The 21938-nt window shown below is 54.6% G+C and overlaps 2 protein-coding genes across 2 annotated transcripts; one reads left to right on the top strand and one right to left on the bottom strand.

Moving 5' to 3' along the window:
* Positions 1-5864: 5864 nt before the first annotated feature.
* On the bottom strand, positions 5865-11001 carry MYL4 (myosin, light chain 4, alkali; atrial, embryonic). Its single transcript, XM_010180575.1, has 6 exons — positions 10909-11001; positions 10189-10216; positions 7763-7912; positions 7046-7219; positions 6555-6632; positions 5865-5893 (listed from the first exon to the last, which is right to left on the bottom strand). The coding sequence occupies exons 1-6, from the start codon at positions 10999-11001 to the stop codon at positions 5865-5867; spliced, it is 552 nt and encodes a 183-aa protein (XP_010178877.1).
* Positions 11002-14708: 3707 nt separating this feature from the next.
* Positions 14709-20482, top strand: LOC104537638 (parathyroid hormone/parathyroid hormone-related peptide receptor-like). Its single transcript, XM_010180576.1, has 13 exons — positions 14709-14786; positions 16229-16334; positions 16750-16860; positions 16974-17098; positions 17293-17387; positions 17731-17917; positions 18169-18322; positions 18415-18475; positions 18894-18960; positions 19234-19328; positions 19612-19753; positions 19861-19902; positions 20120-20482. The coding sequence occupies exons 1-13, from the start codon at positions 14709-14711 to the stop codon at positions 20480-20482; spliced, it is 1626 nt and encodes a 541-aa protein (XP_010178878.1).
* Positions 20483-21938: the final 1456 nt, after the last annotated feature.

Here is a 21938-nt window from a genome sequence, read left to right as displayed (position 1 = left end):
GGCTGCTCGGTCTCCCTAAACACCCGTGTCCTGCTTGTGCCGGGACCGAGTTGTAGAATCACTTCTAATGCTTCAGCCAGAGCTGGATTTTTTTGAGAAAGCAGCTTTTGAGCTTTAATTAACACAAGTGGGCATTACGGCTTTGGCCGGGATGAAGTTCTTTTCCTTATGAAGATGATAAGGTTATTGTTTTCTTTTTTGCTGGCAGATATTTACGTGTTTCAAGGTTCTGCCTGCACCGGTGGTTACAGTTTCTTTTGTTGTTGTTGTTGTTGTTTTTCTTTGCACAAGAGAAAGGGGAGGGAAGGGAGAGCCCAGCACGCTGGGTTAGGTGACCTGGGACAGATGAGCCAGGTATGATCCAATACAGATGTATTCCCATAAATGTCACACTCACTATAAACTGGTGAACTTGCAGGGAACGACCCCTATTCAACCCTTCCTTCTTCTTCAATCCCTTCCTTTCTCCCTTGTGATAACAGCCCATATGAGTTCCTGAGGCTCACCCCTCCCATCGTGTTTTTGTGCCTGCTGTTTGTGAGCTGAGTATAACTTTGATTGCTTTATTATAATTGTTTCTATTCTTGTTAAGTGTGGGTTGGTTTAGTTAGTAAACAGTCTTTATCTCAACTGATGAGTACTTTACTCTTCATATCCCAATTCTCTCCCCCATCCCACCAGGAAGAGGGAGGACAAGTGAGCCAACTACACAGTGTTTCAGCTGCGTGCTGGGTTAAACCGTGACAACCAGGCCAGCCAAGGGGAGAATACGGAGCCACACAATTCTGTCCCTCACAAGGAGGAAAGCAGCGGCTGCCTCAGGTCCTCAGTGCTGGTGCCTGGGGGTGTGGTGAAACCCCCTTGAGGGGCCTGGGACTCAGCCTCAAGGTGCCTTTGCACTCATGCAAGGTAGAAACTTGCACTTTGTACCAAAAAAACAGGATTCTGTGGTGTCAGGAACCCCCAGTATCCCTCACAGTGTGGGCATGTGGTCTCCCTCCCCCTCTACTCTGCCTTGGTGAGACCACATCTGCAATATTGCGTCCAGTTCTGGGCCCCTCAGTTCAAGAAGGACAGGAACTGCTGGAGAGAGTCCAGCACAGGGCTACAAAGATGATGGAGGGAGTGGAGCATCTCCCTTCTGAGGAGCGGCTGAGGGAGCTGGGGCTCTTTAGTTTGCAGAAGAGGAGACTGAGGGGAGACCTCATTCATGGTTATAAATCCATAAAGGGTGAGTGTCACGAGAATGGAGCCAGGCTCTTCTCGGTGACAAACAATGATAGGACAAGGGGTAACGGACACAAACTGGAACACAGGAGGTTCCACTTCAATTGGAGAAGAAACTTCTTCTCAGTGAGGGTGACAGAGCCCTGGCCCAGGCTGCCCAGAGAGGCTGTGGAGTCTCCTTCTCTGCAGACATTCAAAACCTGCCTGGACACCTTCCTGTGTAACCTCATCTGGGTGTTCCTGCTCCGGCAGGGGGATTGGACTGGATGAGCTTTTGAGGTCCCTTCCAATCCCTAACGGTCTGGGATTCTGTGATTCTGTGATCACTCGAGGCCCTGCCTGGTTCTGGGCTTTGGCTGGTGGCTCCCTTGTCTCTGGTCCCAGCACAGGGGGTCAGCATGGCCCAGGTCCTGTCCCTGTCACTGACAGGAGTCCTGAGGTTGTGTGCTACCTGTGTACCAGGTAGGTACAGCCAGGAGTGAAACAGGCAAGTTGTGGTACAGGGTCAAGGGAGTTAATTTGACAATTACAGCTTGAATCGGTTTGCAAATGTCAGTTTGTCTGATGTCTCCTGGCTCAGAGAGAGCTCTCTCCCCAAAGGGTGCAATAAAGATGCACAGCTCAACTTCAGTTTATTAAAAATACTGAGCTATCAATAGCCACCTGCGAATAGCAGAGGCTGTCCTCTCCAAACTTCTCCCCGCGTTTCCTGTAATACAACCACCACGTAACACCACCCCCAACACAGGCGCACACCTACACACGGACTCTGTGCTCCGATACCTTTTGCACTCGCACTCAGCTGCCTGAAGGACGGATCCTGGCTCTGCGCTGCTGGGGGAGCAGTGGGCTGTATCTTTACACAATAATAAAAGCTGTGTGCCTGGCACCTTATGGTGAAAAGTTGTGCGTAGAGTGGGAGGGCTTGGCCTGAGTCCTTCCCCACTCTCTTTACACGTCTTTCTCCGTGTTTCTGAAAAGCGCATTTACAAGTTTGTTATCGCTCCAGTAAATCTGCAGGTGTTTGCTTTCAGGGTGTGAGCAGGTTGGTGTGGAAAGGCAAAGCTTTCTTCAACCCCTGACCTGAGACAAATGAAAAAATAGGTCACGGAGCAGTGCTTTCTCCCCAGGACGGTTACCTGGCTCGCTATCACGGTGACCCAAGTCATCCTGATGAACACGAAGGGTGCGAACAACGATACAGCGAAGTGCCTGCCTCCCCTAGAGGCCTTTGGCCTCACACACTGATGGTGATGATGGAGACGTGTGCGTACGTGGGTCTGGGGGTCTGAGGGAGCCTTTCAAGGAGCACAGACCATATTCATCATCCTTATCCTGACCTCGTTGCAATGCCGTGCACTGCTGATAACTCCTTGGGATAAAAGCTGGCTCCATCCATCTCCTTCCTTCCACAGGGCGCAGCGCTGACTCTCCTGACACCCAGACCATCTTTGGAATGAGTCTCTGCCTTATCACAGCCTGAGGAGATACAGCCACAGGCTCTCCATAGTGTGGGGGGATATTTTTACGTCTCCTCAGAGCCCTCTGGGCTTCAAGTAAAGTATCCGAGCTATAAAAGGGCAGAATGTTGATTATTGTCTTGGGACATCTCGATTTCTAGAGACTCCTCCAGTCCTGACGTGCAGGGCTGTGTGTGGGACCACTCACTGGTGTGTGTAGATGCTTTTTATAAATGTCTGTGGGACAAAAACCACTTGCTCCTTGGGATCCTCAGCTTTTGCAGAGGAGGCAGAGCATGGAGGCACATATAGCTGTATGTATGTACCTATAGAGATATATAGGTATAGACAAATAGAGGTATATATTGTGCCTGTTCAAGTGCATCATTCCAACCTGCTTTGCTACAAATCAGCTCTGCTTCACCCTAAAGAGACAGAACAGGTCCCCACAGCGTGGCTGACTGGTACCCCAAGGCTGCTCCAAAGGCTGGATTTCACATTTTTCTAGTTCTCTCTATCATTTTCTGCTGCTCTCTTTCTGTCTGTCTCATTGCAGGAGTCTCTTTGGTTTTAATTTACAGTGCCATTCCTGCCTGCACAGAAGCTGGCAGCTCTAATGCAAGGCTCATACCCTGCGTATAGGAGTGAGCATGCAGTGTCTTGGCCTGCCAGGGCAGGAACACCACAGCTCGCAGGGCCCCCAGCCTCGGCCATGGGTTTCCTCTGCAGGCTCGGGCACGTCCCCTGCCTCTCCTCTGATTCCTCTCTGCAAAAAGCACGTTCCTCTGCAGGAGTCAATGCCACGGTGGTGGCAAGGGCAAACGTGACCCTGGAGCGAGCGTGCAGCCAGCAGCGTCCTTTCTCACCCCGTCACCGCGGTCCTTTAACAGGTTAAAACACAGACAGTGCGCTAAAGATTAAAGATGCCTGGATTCTCCCTACTGGAAGCTGTAGAAATACCCCAGACAGCAGCTAAAATCTAATCTCACATTTTTAAACAGCCTCTGTTGCTTTTTACGAGCGTTTGAATCAAGCAGTGGGAATCGAAAGCAGCTGTTACTCAGTCACTGCACAGAAACAAGCAAGCGGCAGCTGAAGTCAACCGCAAAACGCCTCCAATTTCAGTCAAAGTCAGAGAGCAAGGACACTGGAATAAGGAACAAATCAAAGAAAAGGGTTTCCTCCTCCCAGGTGTGCTGCTGGTGGGAGGGCTGAGTTATCTGTCATGAATTATTCACCACTCCTAATAATGTTTTGATGATTTTTTTGCAGGTAGAAAGAGGGAGAGAGCCCCCAGTTTGCATCGTGCTGCCCCCAGACAGCTTCTGGCTGCAAACACCTCATCTGCCTGGAGAGGAGGCATCCAGGGAGCCCTGTCCTGGCTGGGCCCCATCCCTGACAGCACCCTACCTGCACCCCTCCCGCACCCCCGGCACCCACCATCCCATGCCGTGAGGGTGGGGAAATACCCATAGCTTCCCTGTTTTCCTTCTCCCTTGCTGATTCATCAGGATTCAAGTTCCTGGACATCAACCTTCAAAACTAGACATTTATACCTGTCAATGATACAGGAAAAAGGCTGTTTTTAATGTTTTCTCTGATGTTTTTGGTTTTTTGAAGGGGCCTCTGGCTTTTTTTGGCTGGGACCGGCAGTGTGTGGATGAAAGAGAGGTGCCTGCTGGTCTCTCCCATGATGGGGACAGCGGCAGGACCAAGCAGGTCCCTTCTTTGCTCCATGGTGCACTTCAGCCTGGTCCTGGAGGGAATGCTTATGGGGCAGCATATTGTAGGGTGGGTGGGCTACAGCTCCAAAAAAGAGCTCATTTTAGGGCTGTATCCCCAAGAACAGGGTCCGTTGGTTGCCACTTGTCGCTCATGGTCCCTTTTCTCCGGGTGTACCTGCCTAAGCCATGTCCAGAGTGCAGCCAAAGCAAAAGCAGAGATACCATTTAAAGAAGGAAAGAATAAAATTTAATGAGCCAAATGTCACAGGAAAAACCTGAAAATTAATAACTTCAGGTTTAAAACCAAGTTGCGGATGTCTCGCGGTAACCCACGGCTTGGGCACACACGCGTGGAGGCCAACTCTTCATGGTGGCTCACGTAAATGATGTGCGACATCCAGGGAAGAAGGGAGGTGGATGGAGGAATCCCAATTCTCAATGTTCCCAGTGTGCTCAGGGGGGTTCAAACATCTCCAAGAGCCTGGGGGACAAACGAGAGAGAGCTGAACACAAGGAATCCTTGAGACGAGAGCGCTCCTGCTCGGGTGAACCCAAAATGTCAGCAGCCGTAATTCTGCACCGTTAAAAAAGCAGCGTTTCATGCAAATAGTTTTGTGAAGAATTAAATCTCCCTGGCAGCATTTGCCACCTCACCACCTATATTGCTGAGCAGATGAACAGGAGAGAAATGGCTTAAAAATGAGATTAAAAGGATGCTGAGCAGTCAAAGGTCAGACTTCTGTCTCCCGCCATTTGAACCTTCTGATGTTTAAAGAGGTTTGTGGAGGGCAAAAATGAAGAGATTTTTTACATTTCTAATTTATGTATTTGGCAGTAGCTGAAGGTAGGTTTCTTTTTTTTCATTTCACACAGCTGAGGAGAGGGAAAATATTTAAGAAAAGCGAGATAACCATAAGGAACTGGCAGGGGAGACTGGGACCAGCTGTTAATAATTTGGATTTTCTTTTAAATTGAATAGATTTCGAGGGATAGTTCACCCTAACAGAAACCAGTTCCTCTGTTTTCCTCAGGCATATTTAAAGGAATGCAAAAAAAAAAGCTTAACAAGCATTAGTGGTACATTTTCCATGTTCTTTCCACTGTTAATGTTGATAGTTCTTAAGTATTAGCACAGTAGTATAGACATTTCTAAGTACTTAGTATTTTCTTAGCATCAAATCATTCGCTGCTGCACATCCCCAGAATTAACCACACACGACTGATGGGCCCAGGGCTGACGCTGTCCTGATAAATTTTAAACAACCCGAGTTACAAACAAGGTTCATTATCGTGAACGCGGCTTTTTGTGCTTTCAGAGCTGGGATTATTCCTGTGGATTTAGGGGTTGCTTGCAGGGTTTGGGTTTGGTTCCCTTGCCCCTGTTACATGCGGGATTTCCAATTTCAGAGCAAGCAGCAGGAGACCCTGATAAACTCACCTAAAATGTCTTCTTTCAGCCGGACATGATGTGCTTGACAAAAGCTGAGGAGGAAAGGAGAAACGGGAGCATGAGAGGTCAAAGCAGGCTGTGAGCTGTGGTGGGGGGCAGCAGGGAGGACCCCAGCCTGGGCACCCCAGGGATGAAGGGGACACGCTCTGCCAGGTCTGAGGGTCCTCCTTCTGTTCCCACCTCATGCCTCCCATCCCAGACCTGCTCAGTGATACCAACGCCCCCTTAGAGACAAGCTGGTACCGTTATCCCCATTTCTCTGAGGCCAAAAGAAATGGGTCCCCTCTTTTTCTCCATGCTCTCCAGTTTCAGGCATTCCCAGATTTAACCACCCCCTATGCCAGATTTTCACCCTCCTGGAGCCACGAGCGATCTGGGCCTCCAAATGTTCCCAATTAGCCTCTGCTGTGAAAGATGCTGGCTTTGCTTATTTTTGATAGCTCGCAACAAAACAGTGCCAAAACTGGGGGATAAATCAGTCCCAAAACCCTTGGAAACACGCTGTCTTCAGCTGCTCTTACTGGAAATCACTGGCACTTGTTCCACCCCAGCTGATGTCTCACAGCACTCCTTGGAGGGTAGGCCACAGCTCCCTCTCAGGATTCACCCATGTCCTTGCACAGGGCACATTTTGCACCCTAATATGAGGTGACTCTGTCTGGGACAGCCCCAGTGGAAATCTCTTGTTCCTACCTTCATAGTTGATACAGCCATTGGCATCTTCTTGCCCCGCCATGAGCTGCTCCACCTCGCTTTCCGTCATCTTCTCCCCTGGGGAAGGAGGACACAGAGGTGAGGGGAAGGGTTCTCATCCTGCCAGGACCTTCCTGTCCTTCTCCCAGACAGCCAAAGCCATCAGAGGAGGGGAAAAAGGGATTAAAAAGGAGCTGGGTGCCACTGCAGACTGGGGAGTGCTGGTGGGAGACTGTGGAGAGAGGACCACGGTGCAATGGTTGTCTGAGAGTGGGGATGTTGTAGACTCTCCATCTCACTGGTATCATGCATGAAGCTGTGGCACAGGAGGGAAAAGGCCCCCACGTTCAGGAGCCATTCACAAAACCCTACGAGCAGCAGAATAGAAAGGGTCTCTCAAACATGTGAGATCAGCAAAGTAACGCGAGCCACTTGCCCAGAAAGAGCTTAGGGGTGACCTGTGTCCCCCCATCCCCAGGGCCAGCCCGTACCCAGCGTGACCAGCACGTGGCGCAGCTCGGCCCCCATCACCATGCCATTGCCCTCCTTGTCGAAGACACGCAGCCCTTCCACAAAGTCCTCGAAGGTGCCCTGCTCCTTGTTGCGGGTGAAGTGCTGCAGGACGGGCAGGAAAGTCTCGAAGTCCAGCATCTTTGTGTTCATTTCTGGAAGGGGAGGAGGAGATGGGGTCAGAGATTAACCTCCTTAGGCTGAAATCAGCCTCTGAGGACCTGCTTAACCTTCCTGGTCTAATTTCCATCTGAGAACAGGGGAGAAACCTCACAGGGTGATGGGACTATTCGTATACTATACTTGAGATGGGAAGATCTAGATGAGAAATAAAGTATTAACACCTGGAGACTGCACACACACTGCTGATATCAGCCAAAAATGAAACCCAGCAGGTAGGTGCTCTGTCACCAATGCATTCCGGCTGCACTGGGACTGGTTACACCAGTTTGCACCAGTTCGGGATACGGTCTGCTGAGCATCAATTGCCACCATCCCCAGGTGAGAACAACCTATCCCTTACAGCAGCCATGGCACAGGGAGGGGAACAAAGGAATTACACAGGAATGAGGCCTCTGCGTCATTTCCTTCCCAATTCCTTCATCTGGCCGGGCTGTTCCTACAAGGGACGTAATCCTTCATTTGCTGCCAGGGATTCCTTGTCCCACCCTGTCCCCGCTGCCCCAGTTTGCTCTCACCTTCTGGTTTGGGCTTGCCCAGCACCTTCAGGACCTCTGCGTTGGTGGGGTTGTGGCCGAGTGCCCGCAGGACGTCCCCGCACTGCGCGTAGCTGATCTGCATGGTGCCCGTGGGCGTCCGGTCGAACAGGCTGAAGGCTTCTTTGAACTCTGCAGGGAAAAAGATGGGAAGATGTCTCCATGTCCCCTTTTCCACCCCGCTGGGAGCATGTCCAGCTTGGTGGGCAGGGAAGGGATGGACACGTGTGTGGTGGGTGCCCTCTGCACCCATCGCTGCTGCTCAAGCTGGGCTTGGGTAGCGCCACCTAAACTTGCCAGACTCCTTCACCAAGTCGCTCAGCTTCCCCAGCAGGTTTTGCCACCCATGAGGAGCTGGGTGGATGAATCCTGCTGGGATTCCTGCACCACCTTGCGCTGGCACGGGCTGCTGTGTCTGCTGCAGAACATCCCCTCCTCTGCTCTTCCCCTTTCTGACTTGGGTCTCCTGAGGACCCCATGGCCCTCCCCTGCACCCCCATGACAGCCCATCTGCTCTGCTGGCATCCCCCCAGCCAGGCAGACACAGCTCAGCATTGCCCCTGTTTGGGGAAGGGTGACCATGTCCACCTCAGCCTTGCTGACCATGTGCCAAGCCAGCCCTGCTTGGAAGGACAAGGGAGATTAATTTCCAAGCTCGCTCCCATAAATTACCATGCCAATAAGTGTTACATTTTACCTGGAGGAAGGAGGCCTAAATTAGGGACAATTAAGGATCTCTTTCCTGCTGTGTTTGATGCTTTCCAGCTGCTGGATTTTTTTTGGCCTGCTGCTGGATTCTCTTTAATTCCCACATCAGCTACATGGACAACTGTGCTCCTGGTGCTGCTCGGGGCCTGGTCTCTGCCTCTCGTTTCAACCCAGAAGATTTCCTCCACTACAACAGGCTTCTTACTGGTGTAAGCAGCTCCACAAAGGCAGTAAATCAGTGCTTTTCCTGCAGCAGATGCTCCACACACTTTTGGAGTTCATCCTGCTGCCTCCAGACCAGTGAGCCCACCTCAGCAGTCAACTGGCCCAAACAGGTAAGCAGCCTTTCCAGCCTCTGCACCTGATCGCTCAGGGCTGTGAGTTTCTTGTCCACGGTGTTGATGAACTCCAGGTTCTGGTCCATCTTCTCCATGATGGCTGGCAACACCTCGCTCAAAGCACAGCCACTGCTCTTGCTGCTGTTGAGTGGGATGAGACGATCGCAGCCTCCATGCAGAGATGGGGATGTCATGGTCTGGCAGGCATTGCCTTGGGTTTGCTGGGAATCCTTGTCTGGGGCTTTGGGTTTGCTCCATTTTCTACTTGGCATCATTATGTCTTCTACTGAGTGTCACCATCCCTTGGACCTGTCCCTGCCATGCCCATGCCATGTCCCTGCAGTCCTGTCCGTGTTCCCCCCCCAGCCCCTCAAGGCGCTGCTGTTTTCCTGCCTGACCTCACAACGGCTCCATCTCTGCAGGTGGGGTCCCTCCACCTGGCTCTGGGGGAATCTGGGGAGCCTGCGAGTCCCTGGATCGGGAGGCACTGCTACGGGGGTGCTCAATGATGTCCTCTCCCAAATACCTGGAGTCACAGCAGCACCTCACGTGCTCTGAGAGGGTGCTTCACATTAAATCCAAATATCTCAGCGTTTTGGCTTGCTCATTTTTCCACTAGCTCTCTTTTCTCCTTTCCAAAGCTATTCGGAGGCTGAGTCTGTGGGATACTGGGTCTCCTCCTCTCAGTATTCCCATCAGGACCTGCCCTTGCATCTTGTCCCTTCCCTGGTCTGCACAGAGGAATTAAAACTGGCCATGGAGAGATGAGAAAATCGAAGTCCAGCTCAGCCCCTTGGTATGGGGCTGTCCCTGCATCACCAGAGGCTGCTCCTCCTGCACAAATCCCAGACTTTGAACTGGACTGCATCTCTCCATGAATGGAAAAATACCTTTTCCCTGAACCAAGGATTATCTGCTTTGACTGGAGCACCCTCAGCGCAGAGCAAGGAGCCAGGATCCATTCCTCCCTCCCAACAGCCCAGCGTTGTGATCCCAGCTAAATCCCTGCGCTGGCTTCTGCTCCCCTCCGGTGTTGCTCCTGTCTCCATCTCCTGCCTCCTCCCTTCCCACCATAGCTCTTCCTTATCTTCTTACTGGCCCAGGACATGGATGATGCAGGTCAGGAACATGACATTTTGATTTCATGTGTCCCTTCTCCCTGCTAGGAAACCTCATGAGCCCATTTTGGAGGATGAGGAGTGCAGTGTGGGAAACAGAGTACCCAAATCCTGCTGGGCTTTCCTCCATGGAGGGATTTGATGTATGGGGCTTCGACTCTCACATCTGCTGTGAAAAACTACCTGGAAAAAGGGCTCCCCATTTCTATTACTGTCTCTGGGAGAAGGAAAAGTCAGCGCTTACCTTCGATCTGTTCTGCCGTGAATTCAATCTGTGGGGAGAAGAGAACCGGGCTTTAGGGCTGTGTTAGTGTGGGGGTAACGAAGGGGCTCCCCTCTGCATTCAAACCCTGCAGAAAGCACAGCCGGCTGCAAGGGGGGGCAGGCAGCGGGGATGGGTGGAAAGGATGTTATTTCAAGGCCTGACCCTTAGTTCAAGTGATTAAACAGCTTCTGCGCTGAGCCTGCTCTTAAAAACTCTCCTGCCACAGCTCTGGCTTAAAAATCCAACCGTATTGTGGGGAATCAGGGAAAAAAAGTGAGCTCCTGTTGTAGAGGCTGGGATAAAAGATGCTCGCACATGGAGGAGATAATGCAGGCAGCAATATATTTTAGGATGGAGGCAGTGGGGGGCAGAAAAGCTTTTTAATGCTGCAGGGGTCCTGACACAACATCTCAGCCTGGAGCTGGGCATGTTGGACTCTGCAGCTCTGGGCAGCCCCGTCCTGGTACGAGCACAAAGCAGCTTCCTTGGGTGCTGCACAGGGCTGGATGGGGGCAGATTTCCTCCCCCAGTGAGGAAAGTATCACTCCCAGCCCGCTGCATCAATGCAATCTGGCAGTTTTCCCCTCCCAGCCCTGGCTCTCAGCCTGGAGAATGCCATGTACGCGTGGCATGGCATCGCCCGTGCCTGGCAGACAATGGGCACGAAGGAAGACGGTGACGTGTGCGGTCTCGACTCACCTTCACGCTCCGGGGATCGAAGGCAGGCTCTCGGGGTGGCTCCGGGGCTGCTTTGGCTGCTTCCTTTTTCGGGTCAGGTTTCTTGAGCGGCATCTCGCTGGATCTTTGAGAAGGTGCAGGGATGAGTCCTGCTGTGCAGCGAAGCAACCGAACGGAGGGATGAAAGGCAAAGGCTGCTCCTTCCCTTATATACAGAGCCTTGTCCTCACCCCGGAGGGGCAGGCCAGCTGCTGGAGCAACTGCTACTTACTATAAAAGGAAGAAAACTCAAACGAGAGGGGCCCCAACCTGACAATTGCCCATTGTCATCAGCTCCCGGCGCAGCAAAGCCACCAGCCGTGTGTGTGTCCCCCGCCCCAAAAGGGGGGACGTCTCCCCCTCCAGCACCTGCACTGGGTGGGCTGCACGGGGGCCGCTTGCTAAATGATCGCTGAAAACCTAAACGCGAACGGCCCTGGGTGTCTGGCAGGAAAATAGCAACAGGATGGCTGATAAACCTGCCATGATACCCTCGAGAGAAACGCGTCTGTTTTTAGGCAGACCTGCAAGGGCAGATGCTGCAGAGCCCTCTTGAAGACCGGGATTTATGAAGAGCTGCTTCAAAGGAACCCAGTCCTCTCTGAGCAACCTCCCTGGCCTTGTGCTCGGGGTCTGGTTTGCCCCAATCTCTCCCTAGGGTTGAGCCCATGCCCTGGGAAAGGCCCTGGTGGGACCTTGGAGGAGCTGTGAGGCCATGGTGTGGGCAGGGGACGGTGCCAACCTTCGTCAGGATGGCAAATGATGGGTAAAGTCGGGCATTTAATTAATCAGCTCCAGATCTTTCCCAGCCCAGTGCCAGAGATCCCGCATGTCCCCAAACCTGTGGGGCAGAGCAGGCGATGGGGTCTCCTTTCGGCTCCCTCCCAGTGGGAGATGCTCCTGCTCTCACCCTCCTCTCCCAACTGCTTGAAGACCTGCAGAGGAGGCACAAGAAGGCGTCGAGCCCAGAAAATGGGGCTTGAGATTACATCGTGACATCCTAAACCATCAACTTAAACATAGCCAGACTGCGACAGATCATGGGAGGAGGAAAACCCATCCCCGGTTTGCACTGGTGTCTGAGAGCTGGTATTTTAGTAACAGAAATAGCCAAAAATTATTTGCAACGGATGAGAGCATCTTCTCTGCTGTGGAGATGCTGCCCGGTCTCATTTCTCTGGCCAGCGCTTGCTTAAATTGGGCTGTGGGGGTGGCTGCAAGCTGCTGGGTGGAACAGGACCCTACGAGATGCTGGCTGGAGCCTGAGCCCTTGTATTTGTACATATATACATACATACCTGTAAAAATGATACACTTATGTGTTTGTGTGTATGCATAGATATAGAAGATGCAGCTATATTTGTATTTTCAGGTGGGTGAATTGGGCTGGCTCAGGTCTTGTTGTACCCCAGCAGCTCAGGCTTGGCGTGACTGGGTGGGTCTAATCCTGCTGCTGCCGGGCTGGGAGCAATGGGAACAGCCCAGAGCCCCCCCCACCAAAACCCTGCTCACGCTGGAGGCTCAGCCCTCCCAGCCGGGGAGGTTATGAGGGTCTTTCAGGAGGAGGCAGCAGCCACAAAATGCTGGCGAATTTGCTGTCTGCCGTCATCTCACGATTGCTAGCGGGGATTCGGGAGCTGAGGGGGCTGGATGATGGGGCTGGGTGGGTGTTGTTTGCACTGATTGCTTTCCAGATCTCTCTCTATAATATAGCAAGTAATTTAGCAAAAAAAACCAAACAACCAACCCCAACCGATGTGTTTTGCTAGCTGCAAACTCAAAGTCTGGGTCAGATTTCGCCTGCAATGGGAATCAAATTGCCCCTGAGCTTTGCTGCCTCCCCCTCAGCCTCCATCCACCCAGGCACGCATCCGCCCAGCTCCGAAATAACCTCACCGTAACTCTGCCCTCGCTCCCCAGCAGCGTCTGGGCCAGAAATGAGCACCCAGCAGAGCCTTCAGGAAACATTAATCCTGCAATTTAACTGCTTACCCCTTCTCCTGCCCTGAATGCCCATGCACCCTCCCGACGAGCAGGCACCGCGATGCCGCAGGGATGGTGTCAGCACCAACGCCATGGTCCGAGTGGCTAAATTAGACTGGGGAGGTGGGAAAATGCCCCTTATCCCTCCTTGATTTACAGCTGATTGCCATGACAGGGAAGGACACTGCAAGGCTCATTTTCCCATCTGATTTAATCAGAGGGCGCAGCAGCACCTCCCAAGTGCAACCATTTGGAATTTGGCTTTGCTCTCTCCACTGGCTGATGGCCCTACCCACACCCAGGAGCCCAGCAAAAGCCCAATCCTCCTACGAGCATCCATGGGGCTCATGGCTGGGACCAGGACAAGTCCCCCCAGCAGAAAAACCCCGAGAGAGGCTGTGGGGGCTTTGCCCTGTGCAGGATTTTGCCCCTATGGAGGCAGCAAGAGCTGCACCCGGCTGTGGGTAACACGGGCCAGGGGTGAGGGTCCAGGTTGGGAGCCTGCTGCTCCCAGGGTTCAGCACTGAGCTGTTGAATTTCAGCCTCGTCCCACTAATGGTGACCTGCCTGAGGACAAGGACGCCCCTCTCTGTGCCTTTGTTTCCCCAGGGGGACGTCCCAGCTGCTGGGGACACCCAAGGTGTTCGAGTTGGCGGGTTCAGGCTGGGCATCTGCCTGATCCCAAAATGCAGGGCCCATCCCCGAGGCCTCCCTGAGGGGATGCAGGGGGCAAGGGACCAGTGTGATGGAGATGGTGTCAGCTATGGTGGGACCCCCCAGCCCTGCCTGTTGGGTTTGGCTCATGGATGGGCTGCGCAAGGAACCCGTTGGGGTGGAAACTCCCTGCTGGGACTATCAGTCTGTCCTGTCCGTCTGTCCTGCCCACTCCCACCAGTGGGAGCAGAGCCTAATGCAGCGAGGTCCTTCTGCAAAGCGAACACACAAATTGGGGTGTTTGTCCTTGCATGGAGCAGGATCCCGACACGGATCCTGCTCTGGTGGAGGTGTCTCTGCCCATGGCAGGGGTTGGGCTGGATGAGCTTTAAGGTCTCTTCCAACCCAAACCAGTCTGTGATTTGATGATTCCAACCCCAAAACACGCCCCAACCCCAGGAGAAGGAAAAGGGTTAACCCAGCGTCTGCCTGAAAGCCATCCCAGCTCAGAGCATCAGTGCGAGGTGACGCTCACGTGCTTGCACCCTCTGCCTCCCTACCTCCTGCCACCTCACTGGGATTTTCCTCCAGCTCCTTCGGCTCCTTGGGACCAGTCTGGGGCTGGAGGGGACCGAGCAGCACAGGGGCAGTGACAGCTGAAAAATGAGCAGTAAGGGAAGTTCCTGAAAAGAGAAGAGGAATCTGCCTTGAATGAAGAGGATTTTAGCACCTAGGGCTAAGCCAATAAACCTCTGCCAGCCCCATCTGAACGGGAATTGTTTGCACACACGCCGGGAATTGCTTAAAGCAGGCGAGACAGAGACTGAATAGCAGCAAGCATGGCCAGGGGAGAACCACCCTGGTAAGCCTGGGAGAAGCTCCCTATAGCACCCACCCAGAGAGGGGACCCACCTCGGGGTGCTCCCGCAGCGCTGAGCACCCAGGGACAGGCTGTGCCCCTGCCATCACCTCGCCTCGACGGGGACCACAGCGGGGAAGGTGCTCCCAGAAGATGCTGTGTGCTCCCAGGCTTCTCCATCACCTGCGGCCCTGGTCCGGCACCGATTCAGCTGACCCCAGGTGAAGGCTCTGCTTTGTCCAAGTCACCGTCCCCGAGGTCCCCATCCCAGCGGCGCGGTGGGACCATGGAGGTGTCCGTCCCCGCTGGAGGCATAACGGTGGCTCTCCTCTGCTGCTGCCTCCTGAGCTCTGCGTGGGCTCTGGTAAGTCTGTGTGGCTCTGTGGGCTCCTCCGATCCCTCTCCTGGCTTTAAATATTGTTAAATATCGTGTAACCCACTCCATTTGGGGGCCATGGTCTCCTCCTGGCTGCACATCCCGCTCCACAGAGCTGCCGGGCAGAGCCTGGTGGGAGGTGAGAGCCTCTCACTCCCATTAAAAGCTTCCCAGCAGCCGTGGGGCCACCGCGCCGTGATGGTTTTTCCATTTTTCAGATGCATCCAGGGCAGGGTTTGCTGCCTCGGAGGTGTCAGGGGACCAGAGCAGGGCAATTTACAGTCAGCACAGGCGAGGCTGGGGGGATGCAGCAAGGGCACCCCCTCCTGCCTTATGCCCCTCACCAGCCCTCTTTGCCCCCCACTGCTTTTGGGCCGAGGAGGGGGCTCAGGATGTCCTCTCTGGGGCAGGATTCAGCCCCACTCACCTATGAGCAGTTTGGGACCCAATGCAACCTCCCCCTGCATCCTGGTTCCTTTGCACTTCCAAAGCTCTTTCCTCACCCCAGCTCCAAACTCATCTCCTCAGCCCAAAACATCCCAAAAGATGGGGATTGCCAGCCCCGGCTTCAAGGGGCTCATCGTGGGCACCAGGGACACCCAGTGCTGCTGGCGGGGTGGGCGAGGAGAAGGCAGAAACCCAGAGTGCCACTGATTTCTGGCACAGAAACAGGAATGGAAATGGACCAGGGACAGGGTGGAAGCGGGGGCTCATGGTCAGCCTCAGCCTTGCAAGAGGGAAAAATGATTGCAGGAAGGCGGCAGCGCTTTCCTCTTCCCCAGAGCGTTTGAATCTCCCTAAAGCCACACAACCCTGACTTGTGCAGGGAGAGCACGGCCGTGCTGTGGCTGCTCTGTCAGCTTCCATTCCTCATGTGTCCTCCTGTCTTCCCTCTCACCATGGCTTTCACTCTCATCTCTTGCCCCAAGGATGGTCCTGCTTGATGCTTTCAGTCGGTGGGTGAGACCACTGTGACACTGGGTTCAGCAAAGCAGCATTTCCGCGTCAGGAGATGACGTTCCCATTACAGCCCTTCGGTCTCGTGTTGTTTTGGATGTGGTGTTCGTTGGCTGGGTGGATTCAGGGGTCGTGGCAGGGAGCTCCAGGGTGCTTTGTGGCAGCAGAAGTGATGTGGGTCCTGCACAGAGTGGGGAAGCGCTTGTGGGGGTCTCATCAGCCACCTTTGGGGTGCAGCTTCACTCCCACCTCCTGGATCCCAGATCCCAGCCACGAGTGGCTCAATGTCACCAAGTGGGCGGTGGCAGCGATGTGGGGACATGGAGATCATCATGGGTCGAGCTCTCCCAAGGATTATTAATCTCTAAACTGTGGGCACAAAGAGGAGACCCGAGCCGAGCTCCCTCTGACGCTGCTGGCCTGAGCGAAGCCACGTGGAGGCCGGGGCCGTCACTTTGGTTTTGTCTCTGCAGGTTGACCCCGATGACGTCCTCACGAAAGAGGAGCAGATCTATCTCCTGGTGGAGGCCAAGGAGAAATGCCAGAGAGACATCCGAGCCCAACTGGAGAAGATCAAAGGTAGTGCCCCTGCGCTGTGCGTGGGCCAACCAGCCCTGGCAGAGCTTTCCCCTGCGATGGGAGCAGGATGGGGCCAGGAGAGGGGCAGCTGGCGGGGGTTTGCACAGTTCCTGGCATCATAGCTGCTCTGGGTGCAATTAGGTGCTAATTAAAACATCACCCTGATTAGCCAGTGCTGGCTGCCCTGTGTGTGCTGCAAATGAGAGCACATGGAGGGGGCTCAGCCTCCCAAGAAGGAAGAGGGACTTGAAGGGATGTGGTGGGATAGGTCCCCCTTCTGGGTCCCTCTGCTCTGCAGGCCAGGGGTGACCCTGTGGCACCCTCACCCTGCTCCACCACAAGCTTGGGGGATCCAGAGGTTACGCCATGGGCCTGTTTGGACCCCAAGTGAGATGTGTCTTTGCTCCTTGGCCAGACACCAACTGCCCTCCAGAGTGGGATGGGATCATCTGCTGGCCCAAGGGCTCCCCCAGCCAGGAGGTGTCGGTGCCCTGCCCCGACTACATCTACGACTTCAACCACGAAGGTAAGCGCTTGCACCCGGGCAGGGAGCAATGGTGATCATCCTCCACCGAGCCAGGATGTGGCCAGGCTTCCTGTGGGTCCCATTGCTGTCACAGCGCCCACCGCTCTCCCCAGGTCATGCCTACAGGTACTGCAGCGCCTACGGGACTTGGGCCATGGCTTTCAGCATCAACAAGACCTGGGCCAACTACAGCGAATGCGCTCTGCTCTTCTCCTCCGAGAGCCGGAGCCGCGAGAAGGTGACCTTGGAGAGGCTGGGAAAAGGGGACGGGATGGGGGCCATAGGAGAATGTGGCAAAGGAAAGGGAATTGCTGGGTGCAGAGGGCTCTTCGCGCTCCTCTGCCCCAAAAAGTCCTGCTCCCACCTTGCTCTCAGCCCAGAGAGGGGGGCCTGGGCCGTGGCAGGTCATGGAGCACAGCCCTTCTCTTCCAGGAGGTGTTTGACCGCCTGCACCTGATGTACACCATCGGCTACTCCATCTCCCTGGCCTCCCTCATCGTCGCCGTCTGCATCCTCTCCTACTTCAAGTAAGGAGGAGCTGAACCCCCATCCCCATGGGGGGAGAACCATCTTCTCCCCAATATCTGCACACACGACCCCCCGAGGGGGAGCAGCCCCTCAGGGAACGGGAACCAGCCCCAAACCCCAGCACAAACATCAGCCCAAAAGCCCCAGAACACCAGTATAACCAGCACCTCATCCTCTTGAAGGGGTTGACACCCCTCTTGCCCCCAGATCTGGCTTCTGCGCCCATGGGAGGGCTGACACCTTGGAGCTCACCTTCTCTGGGTCCTCCCATTGCCTGAGCCCACGTGTCATGAGTTTGTCAGGCAGCCGAGGCCGGGCTCGTGTCTCACTCCTCCTTTGTAGGCGCCTGCACTGCACACGCAACTACATCCACGTGCACCTCTTCACCTCCTTCATCTGCCGGGCGGTGAGCATCTTCGTGAAGGACATGGTGCTCTACTCGGGCACACTGGCCAGTGAGACGGAGAAGATGCGGGAGGACGACTTCAGGGCAGAAATGGGTCCCTCGCCGGGACAACGGAGCCACCTGGCAAGTGCTGCACCAAGACCGGAGGCAGGATCAGGGGAAAAGGAGATTTGGGAGCCCTGGTGGGATGGGATGAGCTCAAGACCCTCCCAGATCAGGGCTGTGCTGTGGGGTGATGAAGTCAGGGAGAGATGAAGGGCCACCCACAGCACGAACCACACGTGGGGCACGGCCTGGGTTTCGCTGGCCACAGAGCAAAGGCCACCAGGTTTTGTTCTGGTGCTATGGGCACCTCTCTGACCACACGTCCACAGGTTGGCTGCAAGGTGGCAGTGACACTGTTCCTCTATTTCCTGGCCACCAACCACTACTGGATCCTGGTGGAAGGTCTCTACCTGCACAGCCTGATCTTCATGGCCTTCCTCTCCAACAAGAGCTACCTATGGGTCCTCATCATCATCGGCTGGGGTAAGCATGGACCTCGACCCAATGCTGTGGCATCAGCCCTGGTTGAGACGCGGTGCTTGATCCCTGCTCCTCTCTGGTTCCTGCCCCTCCAGGTCTCCCCGCTGTGTTCGTGTCCGTCTGGGCCAGCGTCAGGGCCTCCCTGGCGGATACGCAGTACGTAGGTCCATGTTCTCCAACAGACTTTTGGGGAGGGAAAGGCTGGTGGAAAATGCTAGCAAAAAATATGCAGGTTTACACCATAAATTGATGAATAAACACTGCAAAGAAAACCGCTGAAGTTAAGCATTTTAAAATGAGAAAAGCCACAGAACGTACAGCAGGAGTTTTAGATGGCCAAGGAGCTCTCAGGAAGGTTAATGCTCATTTAACACTGATTTGCACACCATGGTGGTGACAGATGCTCGCAGCACGGCTGCTGCTGGGTCAAGATTCACACGAACTCCACAGCTTCTCACCCAGGGGAGATGAAGGATGGGGACAATGGCTGGGGGTGCAGGGAGCCATCACCTGGCCATTGGCCTTACCAGCAATTTCAGGGTTTTCCAAGGTGTTTCTTTACTGGTTTCTTCAGGTGCTGGGACCTCAGTGCAGGGAACATGAAGTGGATTTATCAGGTCCCCATCTTGGCCGCCATCGTGGTAAGAATCCTGTGGCTGAATCTCCCAGTCCCTTTCGGGGAAAGGGGATCAATAGGCACCCAGAGCCGCTCACGTGTGGTCACTGGGGTTGGTCCCCAGCCACCCTGGCACCCAGGGAGGGCCCGCATGGTGTGGAGGGATCCAGGGCCACCGGTCCCTGCCCGCTCTGACCACAGCATCGCCCCCACATCCCTGCCTGTCCTCATCCTGGGGGCAGCTCGGGCAGGCCCAAATCACTGCAGGCAACAAAACTACAGCGGTGTCTGTCGGCAGGTGAACTTCTTCCTCTTCCTCAACATCGTCCGGGTGCTGGCCTCCAAGCTCTGGGGGACGAACACAGGGAAGCTGGACCCGCGGCAGCAGTACAGGCAAGTGCTGGCAGCAACAAAGCCACGTCCTGGCCCTGACCTGGTGCAATTTCTGCCCGTTTAGCTGAAGTGCCTTGTCCTTGAGAGAGCAGCAGAGGCGTGGGAATGGCTGCAGGAGCAAAGGAGGGTGGCAGGACGATGGCAGCCCTTCTCTGAGCTGCCCAATGTGCAACAGCTACGCACAAACCTGCTGCAGCAGAAGCAGCTAAAGCAGCTGCTCTCTTTGCTAGGACATTTATCAACGCCTGCAAGGGCCCTGTCTTAGGGTGTTTTCTCCTCTCAGGAAGCTGCTGAAGTCCACGCTGGTGCTGATGCCGCTCTTTGGAGTCCATTACGTGGTGTTCATGGCCATGCCCTACACCGAAGTCTCCGGGGTCCTGTGGCAGATCCAGATGCACTACGAGATGCTCTTTAACTCCTCTCAGGTACGTTGGCTGCTCTGAACGCGAGCGGTGATTGTCAGGGGAGCGGGGGAGCACACGTACAACACCCCAGCTCTAGGGACAAACTCCACCTCCGTCTCTTTTGGCAGGGTTTCTTTGTGGCTTTTATCTACTGCTTTTGCAACGGGGAGGTAAGTTAGAAGCGTGAGTGGCTGAGCTCCCTGTTCCAACACCTTTAGGGTTATGGAAGTTAACCCACAGCCCCCCAGGCCGGAATAACCAGAGGGAAAATTTGGATCCATCCCTCTCAGTGGGATTTGGAAAGGAAAAATAACCACTAGAAGTGAAAACCACACGGCCTGATGTGGTGTCTCCGGGCACCAGCAGCCATCTCGATCTCTCCCTCAGGTGCAGGCGGAGATTAAGAAAGCCCATTTTCGGAGAAGCCTGGCGCTGGACTTCAAGCAGAAGGCGCGAGCCACCAGCGCGGCCGGGAGCTGCTGCTACGGTGGGCTGGCCTCCCACGCCACCACCAGCTTCAGCATCAGCCTGGCGGGGCGAGGGGCCGGGAGCGCGCAGCAGCGGGGACCGCTGTTCCCTGCCCGGGCCAGCCTGCCCGGCTATGTCCCCGGCTCCTGCGCCTCGGGTAACTTTGTGCCCTGTGCAACCCAGGAGATGAGCCAGAAACCCTGCGGGGAAAACATAGTGGACTTAACAGACCTGAATCAGCATCACCCCAATCTGAACAGAGAGCTTGAGACGATGCTGTGAAGTGAAGAGCGTCTCTCCCATCTGGCCATCCTGGAAAGATGCTGATTCTCACGCTTTGGGCTCCTTTTATGGGGTAGGGGGCAGCAGCTGGAACAACACAGCTCCCCTTCCCTCACAGCCAGCGTGCAAAGGGACCATGGGCTCTCACTCCTTCCACCCACCTGGCCTAAAAGTGAGCAGCCAGTCCAAACCCTCATTGCCTTCCACACGTCAGTGATTGATGTGAGCGATGTCTGTGCATGCAGTGCCTTGAATCACCACCAGGAAACAGCCCTCCAGGCTCAGCCTCACCTCAGCAGCCTGGAAGGGGACTTCAGCTCCAGTGTGTACAAAGCTGACTCAGTGAGCCCTTGGTCCTGAAGCCCAACTCCTCTCTTTAGCACCGATTCCTGCGTTGTACAGCTCGGGGCAGGCAGAGTGAACGGTGCCCGTGGAGCTCTTCTGCAGCTCACCCTGCCCTGTGCAGCTCATGGATGGACTGCAAGGCCTAGCATGCAACACTCAGCCATGAACAGGGAGCGTAATCGCTGGGATACGATGGGCTCAGGGAGGGAGGCCAAGCTTTATGGCCTGGGAAGGGCACAGCACAACGCCTGGGTCCTCCAGGCTTTACAGCGCAGTTGTCCATAACCACACAGACCACTGCATGCAAAAGTCTCGGCCTTGGAATCTTTTGGCAGGCTAAAAGGTGAATAAAGAGCCAGTCTGTATGGTTTGTGTCTGTCCTCAAACTCCTTTACGGCTCAGAGGTGTTAGCGCAGCCATCGGTTACTGGAGGAGCAGAGGGTGTGAAGGGCTGGAAACCCCACCACCCTCACAGCTCTGCTCCCCGTGATAGGAACAGACACTTCCGAGGAGCCTGCAACACCCAGATCCCAGGGGAGGGGAGAATTACAACATCACTGGGAGAGGGGGTACATATGCCTTTAAAATTAAACAGCTGCTTGGTGGTAGCATGGAGAATGTTTTTGCTGCCTGCTCTAATGAGACACATCACCTCAAGGCAGTAATTTCATGATAAAGACAGTGACAGAGAATGATAAAGACAGTGACAGAGAAGGTGTAAACAGTTCTGTGCATTCCCAGATCTTCCAGTGAAAGGCTAAGATACAAAGTGAGTCACAAGGATTAGAAAGCACCAGAGGGACATGGGTCGGGCCAGGGGGGTGGCAGTGTCTGTCCCACGCTGGGGACGAGAGGCAGAGGGGGTGACAGAGGCAGGAGCAGAATGCCAGGGTTACACTTCACAAACCAACCTGAGCTCCCTGCGGTCGATTTGCTCAGCTGTGAGCTATGCTCTGGTCTCTTTAGAAGCGAGCAGCACGCTCCGCCACTGCAAGGAGACAGATTGTGTTTCGGGGTCGTTGGCACGCTGCTCACACTGCTGCCTTGTTCTGCTGAGATGGAACCAACCCTCTTATGCATCTGGCACGGACCCGTGAACTGACATTTATAG

Source organism: Mesitornis unicolor, unplaced genomic scaffold, assembly GCF_000695765.1.
Source record: "Mesitornis unicolor isolate BGI_N332 unplaced genomic scaffold, ASM69576v1 scaffold25233, whole genome shotgun sequence".
Classification (NCBI taxonomy): Eukaryota; Metazoa; Chordata; class Aves; order Mesitornithiformes; family Mesitornithidae; genus Mesitornis; species Mesitornis unicolor.
This window is presented reverse-complemented; position numbering and strand designations above follow the sequence as displayed.

Bases quoted from the DNA above. Each gene is read 5' to 3' on its own strand.
- LOC104537638 (XM_010180576.1), top strand. From the start codon at position 14,709: ATGGAGGTGTCCGTCCCCGCTGGAGGCATAACGGTGGCTCTCCTCTGC. The intron at 17,918-18,168 runs GCAAGTGCTGCA...ACACGTCCACAG, and splicing joins CGGGACAACGGAGCCACCTG to GTTGGCTGCAAGGTGGCAGT. The intron at 19,754-19,860 runs GTACGTTGGCTG...CTCTTTTGGCAG, and splicing joins TGCTCTTTAACTCCTCTCAG to GGTTTCTTTGTGGCTTTTAT.
- MYL4 (XM_010180575.1), bottom strand. From the start codon at position 11,001: ATGCCGCTCAAGAAACCTGACCCGAAAAAGGAAGCAGCCAAAGCAGCC. The intron at 7,913-10,188 runs GTAAGCGCTGAC...TTTTCCCTGCAG, and splicing joins CACGGCAGAACAGATCGAAG to AGTTCAAAGAAGCCTTCAGC. The intron at 5,894-6,554 runs GTAGGAACAAGA...TTTCCTCCTCAG, and splicing joins TGGCTGTATCAACTATGAAG to CTTTTGTCAAGCACATCATG.